The sequence below is a fragment of the Chamaea fasciata genome, unplaced genomic scaffold (genome assembly GCF_029207755.1).
Source record: "Chamaea fasciata isolate MVZ Bird 193981 ecotype frontalis unplaced genomic scaffold, bChaFas1.0.hap1 SCAF_7, whole genome shotgun sequence".
Classification (NCBI taxonomy): domain Eukaryota; kingdom Metazoa; phylum Chordata; class Aves; order Passeriformes; family Sylviidae; genus Chamaea; species Chamaea fasciata.
Genome location: NW_027094092.1, coordinates 38702588 through 38715797, shown reverse-complemented (window position 1 = coordinate 38715797; position 13210 = coordinate 38702588). Strand labels below are relative to the sequence as shown.

General features: G+C 36.9%; 1 protein-coding gene across 3 annotated transcripts in view; it reads right to left on the bottom strand.

The window, feature by feature from the left end:
* Positions 1-13210, bottom strand: part of MIPOL1 (mirror-image polydactyly 1) — a 183186-nt gene that overhangs the window by 82066 nt on the left and 87910 nt on the right. For all 3 annotated transcript variants that reach the window (XM_066188454.1, XM_066188456.1, XM_066188455.1), the window contains one exon: positions 11476-11583. In XM_066188454.1, coding sequence (XP_066044551.1) covers positions 11476-11583 — 108 coding nt within the window. The remainder of the gene's footprint in view (positions 1-11475; positions 11584-13210) is intronic.

Sequence of the window (13210 nt, the reverse complement as noted above, 5' to 3'; positions counted from 1 at the left end):
CTGGGTAGAACTGCAGACCTACTGCACAGGAGGAGGACATCTCTTCTTCCTCTTGGCAACCTGAATGTGTGAACAGCGAAGTTCAATTTTCCATTACACCTCTGTGTGGCCACACGCCTGGAAGTCAAATCAGAACTTTCCTCTTATCTATGGGCAAAAGACATTTTCAAAAGCCTCTCAGTGATCTAGGAGCACAAGTGCACTAACATCAAAAGTGTGCCTTTTCCACCTGACCAAATAAATAGACAGGAAACAAACAGGATAGGCAAAATGATTCCCAACGCCTCTGAGTAAGTGATGGCTAAGCACCAAGCTGCACTTTTCAGACATGGCCACTTTTGAATTCATCTCACTCTAAAACCAGAAGTTGCTCACCTGGGAACAGGAGAGACTTCCAGATTACAGTAAAACTATAAATAACAGCAAATGTGTAGGACCCTGAGGCTTCTGTATCAAAGCCAGTCTGCAGCTTTAAAAGCAAGACCTAATGTTTCAGTGTCTGCCTCCAGCGTCTGTCTCCCTTCTACTCTGAAGCACACTTCATATGATTTCTTGTATACAAAATGTTAGGAAAGGGTCCTCCAATTCTGAACAGATATACAATTAAACATACAAAGGCCAAATATTCCTTTTTAGTAAATACCTAAAATTGTGAAAAGTTTATATTGATCATTTATCCTATCCTTGGTTTTCTGCACCCAAGATCTAAAGTAGATTCTATCAATTCTGAGAGGTGTTTCAGATAAAGAGGTCATGGATAGGTCAGAGCAAGACCTTTGGTATTTAATGACCCTGTAGCTTGTCTTTTGCACAAGAGCTTAGGGTACTACCTTTTATATGTTTTATTGAAGGACAAATAACTCGCATGTCATCATGCATCCAGGCTCAAGATTTTGTTTACAGTTGCTGTTCAAACAAAAGAGGATCATTTTCCTGTGCAGCATAAAAAATGAAGAGTGCATGGTATGACACTGAAAAAAATATTGAAAATTGAGATTCACCACACTTCTTTCTGCATGCATGGATAACAGAACTCATATGGAGAAAGAAACAAATTTATGAAATAAAATATAACACATAACCATGATAGTCCTCCTCTTCATTAATAAAATTTGATATCTCATCTCCATCATAATTTAACACATTTAATATAATTTAATACCTTCAAGAATAAAAAAAACCTTGGCTAAATATTTTTGGTACTTTTTTATTTTATTATGGTACAACGCTGACTTTGAAAACTGTGCCAGATTAGGCATAATGTTAATAGAAAGTGATGCTAAGGTCACCTTTAAACATTGCAGAAAGCAGTTACTTTTTTATGTACAAAGTAAGTTCAGATTCAGAATCTGTGAATTTAGTTTGGAAATGTGTTTTATAGTATCTGAAAGTGGCAAATTAGGGAAGGAATCCTAGTTTTCTTATAGTAAGTCTGATACATTAGGCTTCATGATTGCTTTAGTCTTAGATGAACATATGGCCTTTATACCTGATCCATGTAATCCTGAAATGAAGGTCCATTCTAGTAGGAAAGTAAAAGATTTTTTTTTTTTTTAACAGTTAGAAGTGCAGCAATATGACACCTCCTCAAAACTTACAAAGGTTCACAATAGTACTACTATTGACATGGTATTGGGCAAAAGAAAGGAAAAATGACCCCAGGACTGGGGTGACAAATTATTGGGGTGACATCTTCATTGGACATGGTGACAAAGATTATAACTACAGTTAGAGTTTCTGATTTTATAAGAACTCACCTTTCCCTAAACCAGGGAATCATCATAGAATCGTAAAGGTTGGAAAAGATATTTATGGTCAAGTGCAACTATTAACTCAGCACTGCAAAGTCCACCACTAAACCATGAATTTAAGTACCACATCTACAGATCTTTGAACACATATAAGCAGCTTTCCTAACATGACTTTGGTTTCTACTGTATGTTTTGTTTACGTATCAAACTCTGTGATTTTAATTCACAAGATACTGATGAATTTCAGTGCATTTAAGACCACACCATTTTTTAAAATCACAGGTTTAAGGCATGGCTGTCACCTCTATGGAGATAAGGAGTAAAAGAGCAGGTAGCAGACAGCTTCCTAATTGGCTACAGGATACCTGCATAGTTTGTTTCATCTTCTACAACTTCACAGAATCACAGAATCACAGAATGTGTAGGTTTGAAGAGACCTTCAAGATCATCGAGTCCAAACCAGCCCTAACACCTCAGCTAGATCATAGCACAGAGTGCCACATCCAGTCTTTTTAAACACATCCAGGGATGGTGATTCCACCACCTCCCTGGGCAGACTATTCCAGTATTTAATCACTCTTTCCATTGAAAACTTCTTCCTAATATCCAACCTGTATATCCCTTGATGCAGAACATCTCTTTATTTCAGAATACATATTTCTAGAATACATATAACTGAGATCTGGCCCAGGCCCATAAACTGTTCCAGTTTTGAGGTCCTTTAACAGAGTTTAGACAAAACCCTAAAAATGCTGTAAAACAAATGTAGCACCCTTCAAACTGTAAGACCAGTTTAAGTGGCCGTGTAACTCAGTAAGGAAAAAGTGCCTAGAAAGTCAAATGTATCAATCATACAAAACGGGATCTGTTCTGCTATAAGGAAAAGCAGGTTTGTGAAAGCGTGAAGTATTTCTAAAATCCTAAGTTAATATGCACAACTACAGAATGGTTAAGTAAAAAACATGGATGAGACATTCTTGTTGACGTGGTCATAGAAACCTCTTACTGTGAAAGAGATGATTCTTCGCATACCAGAAGTGATGAAATGAAAGCAGCCTAAATCACTGTGAGAATGATAGTCCAGATTTAGAGTCACCTGAAATCAAATTATTGTATTCCAAGAACCTGCTGCATTAATCAGAAATAATGCTTCTGGTAATCAGAAGCAGTACCACTGACTGGCCTTATGGAAAGACAGCTTCCACCTATGAAATGGAAGCCAAAACATAAAAGACTCAGCCAAAAGAATTAAATGACCACATCATCACCATGAGAAAGAGGGCTGAATATGGTATATACAAATAGTTGATGTTCAAGATTGTCGGGAGTAATCTGGTGCCAAGAAAGGTTTGAAGGCTGTCAAATAAAAAGCAACAGACATGGAATTGTTAGTGGAACTGACAAAAGCCAGCATCAAACACCAAGTGTGAATGAGTAATGAATTCCTTAATGCTTAGAACTGAATCAAAGTTCAGTAAACATACCTGCTTTGGTTAAGAGATGTTCAGCACCTATTAACAGGAGAGAAGGAAGACTTCTACTCCTTGGGCAAGGTGAACAAGCCCTTTGAGCCAAGGGGCTTTGTTCATTCTTCCAAGATACATTCAGTGCCATTCTTGGGCAGCTTTTTACAGCAATATGAAGCATGCTAAAGAGATACAGTCCTCCAGACAAGCATTATTGATTATACAGATCCAACTCTTCTCAGGAAGGACAGATACTGCTCACTCTTATCCATGTATTACTTTGCTTTGAAATGATGCTGAAAGACTTGAGATCACAGTAGGTAAGAAACACCAGCATTCGGTCTTTCATTTGAACAGAGTCCAAGAAATCCTGAGTAGCTGCTGTGCAGAGAACACTGTACACACAGGGCTGACATGCCATTTGGTGCAGTAAGTGAAAGGACAGCCTTAAAGGTACAGGAAGGTGGCATGGCCAGTGCAACCAAGGAAGTGAAGACAAGAACTTGGGTATGTCTATCTGTTTCCTTCTATTTGAAAACAACCCAAGGTTGAATGCATTCAAAATTCTGGCCTGTAGCAATGATTTGGTGAACCAAGATCTGTACAAGTGTCCCTGCCATCTATCTACACAACCACTTAATGGCATCCAAAGCTGATCACTGAAAATCATGCAAGTACTAATGTTACCAAACATAATTTCTTTTCAGCTCCCAGGCAGATATTTCATCTCAACCAGATTTATTGAACTCTGGAAGCCTGTGTTTCTGGGCAACTTCACTCCCAGTGAAGGGCAAATGTCTCATAATTTTATTCTCATGTTTCCCATGAGGAGCAAATATTGTGTTATTTTCTTATGGCACATTTAAGCAATTATTCTAACTTTCAGCTCCCTACACAAGGTATTTTTGGTCAATGAATACAAACACCTATCAGTGCTAAAACATTAGCTACCAGATGGGAGGAGACTAAGAACATTACTACATTTGTGAACAGCTTTCTGTCAGAACCTACACAACTAAATAAAGCCTACCAGCTAACTTGATGGCTAAACCCCCCCAATTAATAAAATTGGTCACTGATTATGATACTAGTAGATCAGATTTCTGATTCATGGTCAAATACATACACTAAATTAGTTACTTCCTGCCTGTAAGGGATAGACATAAGCAAACTGTTACACTCCTAAATATATGACAGCAAATGAAGGAGAAACCCTTTGAGGCATCCCTTGAGGATTTCCATCAGTGAATGATGAAATTTGGCTCAAAGGAACAATTGGGTCCAAGGAAACTTCAAATGACTGCTTTAAAGACCAGTCAACAAGTGCTCATATTTTTTCCTCTGGGCTTGAGGGGGGTTGGTCACTGTAGGATTAAATGAGTGATTTTCTCCCTCTTCAAAAATACAGTTAACTTGGTGGGCTAAGTTACAGTGTCTCCAAATGCTATTGCTACAGACTCTGACAGAAGTCTGTAGCAATAGCATTTGGAGACACTGTAACTTTAAGAGAAATGAACGCAGAAAATTATTATCGAAGTGGAACATGAACAGAATTACTTCTGCATAAGTTTCTGTGGCCTCATTTTAGTGTTCATTTATGGCATGATGCAGCAGCTCACACTGATATCCACTGAGGTGTATGGTGCTATTTAATAACATCAAGCCACAAAGCGACTAATCATTCTTCTAGCATGGATAAGAGCTGAACAGATTTCTGTCTAACCTCAGTGACATACTTTAAGACCTTGTGATTAAGTGTTTCTGGGTGCAGCAAAAGCAAAGGCTCTGTTTAGTGCAATTAAGATTGCAACTGTGTCTACTCTGTCTGATAAAGTGTCTAGGAAGCAGCCACGGAAGAAAAATGTTTGTGCTTTCTTATTCATGTCCAGGTTGTCAGCAGCATGCTCCAAGTTTTACTAGTCTTTTATTTTCACCTCCACTATGCAATTAAAAGCAATTTAAGCACTAAAACTTCATCACACCTCCGCTCTAAAAATTAACAGTGATCTCACGTGCTTTATAACAAGTTTTATTGACAGGGTAGCAATTTTTTCTCTCACATTGCCCAAGCATTTAAATGATGGCATATCCTGTGTTAGGGTAGGTACTAGTGAGAGAAAGGAATTCATTATGGCTTTCTACACACAAACAACCCTTTTGAAAGCTGAGCAAGAGAAATTCTTCTTAGGAGAAGAAACCAAACTACTGGAACAGCTCTTGCACAAAGTTAGAAATTTCTGCTTGCTTTGACAAATCCTGTAGTATTTTATCCCCATATAGTAAGTTATTGAAAGAATAGCATGAAGAACCTTTCAGGATTAGCTGGAACAACATATTATTTGCTGGAGATAACCTCCAAGAAGCCTGTTAACTATTCCCATTGGTCCTGAAATGTTCCTTTAGTTTCAGGAAAAGAGATACAGACCATCAGTAAATGCAAGGGCACAGTGTATCTCCTCTCACTGAGAGACAGATCTGCAATCTACTTCACCCCTTCCATTTCCAATATGAAGCTGGCATTCTATCTTCAAACACACCTATAAAATCATTTGCAAATGTGACAGCAGTCCTTTTTTCTAGATAGAAGCACATGACATCCAGGATGAAAGGCACAATTGCTTTTGGGTTAACTCCACAGAGTGAGCTCTTGAGCTGAGCTTTCACAGGTTGCTATTTTGTAAGATACGAAGCGAACAATGAACATTGGCCAGAGGAATTAATAACACAATGTGAGAGAAAAGCGTGGATTCTCCAACATATGAATATTGCTAAAGTGCTTCATTGAAAAAAAAGAAAAACCAAAAAACAACCACTTTAAATAAAAAGCCATCTGTACCAAACAATAACACCATACAGACAACTGGATCAATAGCAAGTTTTAAACTTTGGAGTGTCTAGTTTAAACTTCATAGTTAGGAGCTGAAGGTGCAACACCCATCTTAGCAGTGGACAACACAGGCATTCATCTGTTAGCTACAACATGCAGGCAAACCAGCAGCTGTTTTCCATCAGTCACACAGCACTGCAGTAACTACAGTGCAACAGTCGCAATAGCTGAAGGTGGTAGAGTGATGCTCTGGACGTGGCTGAGCCTTGACACATTCCAAACTCACATTTCAGCTGAATTAATGTGATCAAAGTGAATTACTGTGATCACAATGAATTAATGTGATCTCTGCCGCCCCAGGTAAAATTATTATGAAAGGATGAAATTAATAACTATTAAAATGTAAAAATTATTTGCTGAACTGGAATTTGAATAGAAGAGATTGAAATCTCTTGGTTTCCCGTCACTGATTCAGACAAGCTTCCCTGGATTACATCTCAAAAATGTGTCTCTGTTGAAATCAGAGGCTTTATAGCCATAAACCAGCTCTAAACTTATTAAACTTATGAAATTTCAGCTCTGACGCACTAAACCTAAAACCAGTTAGAATTACTTAGTTTTTGCAAATAAAGGCCACCTCATCTGAAGGAAGGACTTTTTTTTCCATAGTTAATATTGTACGCCTAAATAGCATGAATAGCATATGCTTTTCAAAAGTAGCAAACATTTTATACTTCATGTTAAAGCTTTTGAAAATTTTTGTAAGCTCTTATAAGATCAGAATCTCTTGTGATGATGCCCTTCATGGATGACAGGTTGATCAGTCAGCTAAACTTATTTCTGTGGTTGATATTGCCAAGTAGGTATGGAAAAATGGTTTCTACTCTAAGAATCTGAGAAATTCTGGGAATCAAAAATAACTTAATACAATTTATGAAAGGCATCAAGGAATACTTAAGCATTCTAGAGTGGCTTCTTCACAGGCATCATCACTGGAATAACTACCAAACTGCTATGCATTGTTGATTTCCAGCCCTTGACCTGATTCTTACACGTCAGCAGAAAACAGATGACATCAGGCACAGCTGCTTTATGACACTACCGTAGACAAACTTCTGATGGCTTTCTTGGCTCTAACTCTAAATTTATTATATTCTTAATAAAACTATGAAAGCATGTAGGATAAACTCTACAAAAAATCACAGCTAAAAAGAAAGGCAGACATCAAAAAAAAAAGCTGATTATAAGAAAAGATGTAACATCTCAACAGCTCTGAAGGAGACTAATAATCCTTGCGAGTTCTAATAACGTCATAACTGGATGGAGTAACGCAATTTAGTCAGTAAAGGGCACCTTATTTGTGTATCACCATGAAATAGTTCTCTTGTTTTCTAAAGTTTGCCTTGAAAGTAGAATTAGTATGCCTTTCTGATCTTTAAAGTAGATTAATATCTGCTTTGAAAATATACTACCTAATAAGAAATTACAAAATAGAGAAGGCCTGTGGGAAAAAAAAAATTCCCTCTCTCTATTTCAGTCAAATCCAGTTAAACATTTTCCATGAAATTTCACATTAAGTTATTGGTTTCACAAGAATTATTTCCTACTCTTCTTCAATTCAGTGAAGAGGACATGTACACTGGCAAAATTTTTATTTTTCTTTAGAAAAAATGTATTAATGAAAACTGAATTCGAAAATTATACACTACAAAGCTAACAGTAAAATGAAGAATATTTGAAAAATAATGAAAAAGTAGCAATTCTTCAACTTTTCTATGTTTAATTGAATCAGTTGTTTCTGTGTATTATGGGAATACATTTATCAGAATCAGTAGAGACCAAATGTTAATTATGAAGGCCAAGCAAAAATGAATAATCTTACATATAGACTCTGACACATTAGAACTGCAAAGCACTCTCAGATCTTATTTTATGAAAATGTACTAAGAGCGCAAATGTATAGACCCTTAGGAAGCAATTATCCCTACAAGATTTAGCTATAATTCAACGTGAAATATAATAAGAGATTTTAAAAAATGGTTTCACAAAGAAGAGGATTATTTTACTTTAACTATGGAAATAGGGGCCCACATGCTTCTCTGCATGACCTCTGTGCAGCTGTGGGCATTGCCTGGAGGGAAGATTTGAAATGGGCCTTTTCAGTCAATTAATGAAATCCCCTATGACCAATAAGAATATTATAAAAATTAGAGGTGCCAGTTTGGCTTTGTGGGGCTGAATGGCCACTATAAGGAATTTTCTATGCAATAAATACATGAAATATGGAAATTTTAAATCACATACTACAAATACCCATGCAGAGATTAGTTAAGAAGAGCTATCTTACGAAGACGTGCAGATGTTATATGGCACAGTAAGATGAAAGAGCATGTTACAATGTGCACTGCTTGCCTTCCATGTCATATGTTTTGTCACATTATCCTCTGGTGTGACACGGAACCTAAATGTATAAAAACAAAAATCTTCAAAAGAGTGCTTATATCATCCTTGTGATTTCCAGATCCCAAACCTACGTGTTACTGCCATCACACATCTCTCACAGTTATAATGTGTCTCCCTGCCTCTTTGCCTCACTCCTGACTACGGATGGCTACTGCCTCAAAGAAGGGTAGCAGTAGCCCTGTGAGCTGATACATCAAAAAATAAATCTGAAAGCTTGCAGCTTCTTTAACCTAATAGACGCTAACATCAGTGGAATGAAATAGGTTTTTTGTGGGTTTTCCCTTCCAAGCAACTCACTGCTGTGAAATGATTTTAAAAAGTAAAAAAAGAAACAATAGCCACTGGGTTTTGTTAAGTGTATTTCAGGGTCCCATAGAGGTAATGATCTCATCTTTTATCACAGACTTTCATGCAATCCTTAATCTAGCTGATCCTGATTACCTTTTTTTTAATCCAGTTAAGATTGCAAGTATCCCTGCACCACAACTGATGTTTACATTTCTGTTACTCCCTTAAGAAAATCTAAAGCAGATCAAATTCCTCATCCTCAGGATACATCTTTTGCCAAACTGAATCAACAGATTGCCTCAATGTTAATTAAGTGTAAGATAATAGGGGAAATTACAGGTTTTTAAAAAAAATCTTCCTTGATACAAACTCTCCTGGACAGACTCAGAAGAAATACCTGGATTTAACACATAGCACAGTTCCTCAGTTTACATGTGGAGGTGGTTAAAATAAATGTAATTCCTGGGATTATGGTGACAATAAAAGATGAGTTGATATTTACCCTGTACCACAGAGACAAATGACGTGTCCTATTTTTCTGAAAATGGTCAAATGTCCAGAGGGTGCTCTGCAGCGGAGAGGCGACAGCCCAGGATGCTTGGGTCTGTGCATGCACTCTGCGTACAGCCTTGCAAGAGCTCCTCAGTGCTTACAAGAGGCAGAAGGTGTGAGCCAAGAACACGAGGGTTTCACAGGGGAGGTGTGTGACCCATCACAGGGCTCTGGCTGGCTATTTCCCTCTCTGGAAGCTGTGGCAGCAGCAGGAGTGTGCCGGCCATCTGCAGCCAGTCCCAGAGCACCAACCACACCCACTCCTAAGCCAGTCACTGACATTTCATCCTTACCAGACATCAGTTTTCCAGGGTGTGGTTGCACTAAAAGTGGGTGATAAGCTTTTCATTTACATGAGGTCAGGATGCATGCTCATGTGCTGTATATCAAAGCTAACTACTATTGGCAATATTTCATTGGGGCATTTTCAAGTTTTCAAGGTCAAGAATACAACTTGGCCTTTTAAAAAATATTCCGAAGGACCTGTCCTCACTGTAGGCAACAGTAATATGAACTGACACAAACTCTACGGAGCTACAATATTAAAAAAGTTCAACTTTAAGAAAACTGAAAAGCGGTCTTTTTTTTCCTCCCCAGACTCTCATCTCTAAGAGACTATGATCAATTAACCTTTAACTTTGAAAAACAAAAAAATTCCTGAGACAGTCAGAAATGAAATTCTTTAAAGATTAGGTGCTGGGAGAGCAATATCAGGCTTAGAATGAAATCCTAGTAACGCTCTGAACTATCAAATCACTTCTTGCTCTGAAAATATAATTATTCTCTAAGCGTTATGTCAGACAATATTAAATGCAAAAAATGTAGCTTAAAAAAAACCTTTTTCTAGCAGAAAGGCTCTCTGCACAATATTTTCAATGACACAGAAAAACAAGTCAGCATGCAATTAATGAAAAACAATACTATGTTCAATAAACGGTGCGCCTGGCAAGCGCTAACTTTAAGTGACACCAGATTTAAAACAATGCTGTTATTGCAGTCAGAAACAGTCCTGAATGTTTACGAGCTCCATTTCTAGTCATCTGTTTTCAGCACTGCACACCTGATTTTGTAGTATTCACCATAGATTTTTGATGGCAATTATAATCCCGTGGAATAGACAGCATTTGTGTGGCACACAGACTCTCTCCATTTATTATGACATTTATTGTTTTTCTTACTGAGAAATGTCAAACTACACAAGGATTTACTTTTTATTCTTATACTTTGCTTTGGGTCAGATTGTTGTATGTATAATGATGTTTCCCAAAAAAAAAAAAAAAAAAAAAAAAAAAAAAAAGGAGGCAGAGGAAAATCTATCTATAAATGAGACCTTTGGATCTTAATGTATAAATCAAATAGTTTTAAAATGACAACACAGTATAAACAGAGTAGCTTCTGTATTTGTATTGTATCTCCACTACCAATAAAAGAGATTTTTAAGAATAAAGTGCCTAAAGAGGTATGCACAGTGCTTGCACATCTTACCTGGCATAGTCCCTTATCCTGGCTAGCAGTGAGATTGCAGGGTATGTAGCTATCAATTCCACTGACATTACAATTTCCCTTTCTCAAAGCAGCAATAACCTGTCACTTTACACTGTCCTTTCTCTGACCCTCTCCCGCCTCTCTGCTCATTTTTATTCTTATTGACAAGACTTATTATTCCTCCTCCCAATTCCAAGTAGCTACCCTTTTGCAAATAGTAGTATCAACTATGTGGTCACTAGTAGTATCGGTCAACAATGTTATTAATATAGCACACACTGCTGGGAGCAGATCAAACAGCCATGCTTTAAAATATTAGTTTTCCAAAGGTACCAGGAGGCAAATAGTTGCAGTATTCTTTACCTCATACAATGCAATATTGCAAGGAGAGATCTAAAGAATTTAGTGTTAATTACCAGCCCAATAATTTGGAGGATATGTTATTTTTTTCGTGTCGCTTTCATACGCAAAATAAAATAAAACCATAACAGAAGGGTGCTGTATCTGTGTTTAAAGAAGCAGTTGTTGGCAAACACCATAGCTCACTTCTGCCGAAATGTACACAACTGATATATGCAGCCCAGAAAGCTGGCACCAGGGGCTTACAACCTTAATTTGCCTGCAAGAAGAAATGGAGATTTACCTTCAGAGCACGTTCTTGATTGTTTTCAGCAGTCATATGTCTCGTGTTGTTTGCTGAAGTCTGGTTCTGCTCTTTCAGATGATGAAGCTCCTGCTCCAGCCGTTTGCACTGCAACGAGGAAAGAATCCCATTAAGTAGAGGAGTGTGGGCATATTTTTTTTCAACAAGCCAAATGACTTAACGTAAATAACCCCATCACCATTTCTGCAGTAGTGAAAGCATCAGAAAAAACGCAAGTTACAGTCCCAGATAGTACTAAAGTTACATTTTAAAAATGTGTATCATTATTCAGTTTCATCCTGGTCCAATAGTATGCCAAAAAAGCCATGAATCAGATACGATATTTATCAGAATGTTGGGTTGAATTTCGACTCCTAGTTATGCCAATATATGGCTAGATTTTGGCTTTTATGTATTAGGCAAGTAGATATAAAAGAAAGAATTCATGTTTTTGAAATGCAAGCAAATGAAAGACCCTCCTTCCAAATCAAGGACTCAGTCCTTTATTAAAAAATATAGATGAAATTTTTGGACTTGTATTTTTCATACTAAGAGGTTACTCTAATTCCCTCAAACACAACATATTGAAAGAAGTTTTAAGATTTTCTTTAAATATTTAACTTAATGACATAAAATGAAAAAATTAGCACTTGCTACTGTGTGCCTATACATGTAGGCTTAACTGCTGTCTGCCGAGCATTTATTTTAATGATTAAAAATCTGCAAGTTGGAAACCAAATTATATTTTGCTGTTATTTACGTTAATGTAAAATGTCTTGCCCAGTTCCTTGGTTTGAAAGAGCAATTAGCTGTCTTCAGACAGTTCTTTGCCTAACCAAAAAAACCTATTTTACAAAAAAAAAAAAAGAAAAAAAAAAGAAAAAAGAAAAAAATGAAAACAGTCAAAGTACCAGGAAGACATATGAGAACAACTGTCAGAACTAGGGAAAAGCAGAGTACCAGGAGAAGCATTTTCCAACAACGTATTACAAGCAAGTAGTTCGGATATGATCACCAAAACCCAAAGCTAATAGAATGTGGGAACAAAAGACAACCAAATGATAAAAATATTTTAATACATACTTTCTGAAAACACTAGCAAAAAAGGAATAAGAATTGTGATATAATGCCCATGTAAGCCTTGCTGTCACAAACGAAAGACCTGGAAATGTCAGCTTTTTGTGGTGTCTTAGTGACTGTGGACAACACAGAACTGAGCTTCATCATGTATATGCACCCCATTCCTGAGCAATTCAGCACACGGGACAATGAAGCCTGACTGATGTAAACTCTAAAAAAAGAAAAACTGTGAAAGAGAAAGCTTCAGAACTGAGAAAATTACAAATGAGGCCTAAGTAAAATAAGAAATGCTAAAGAATCTTGAGACAGAAATTTTAAGGACACGCCAATACATACAAATCTTAAACACAAAGTAAGGTCTAACAGTATACTGCTCATCAGGTATCCAGTACAGTATATAAACCAGAATGATCCAATCCTATATTTGAATAAATTTTAAACATTTTTAGGAGCCCAAACTTACTATAAAAAATTCCATTCACCTATCTGTTGTTATATTTCATTACTTCTGTTAGAAATCTGAGTTTATTTCTCAAAGGATTACCTGTTTTAGAGGCAGTGAATTTTTCTGGCCTAGTACATTCTCTCAGTGTGTGTTGTAAACTTCCTTTATGTACAGTTTCATTTTTATTGCAAGAAAAAAAGACATTTTCCC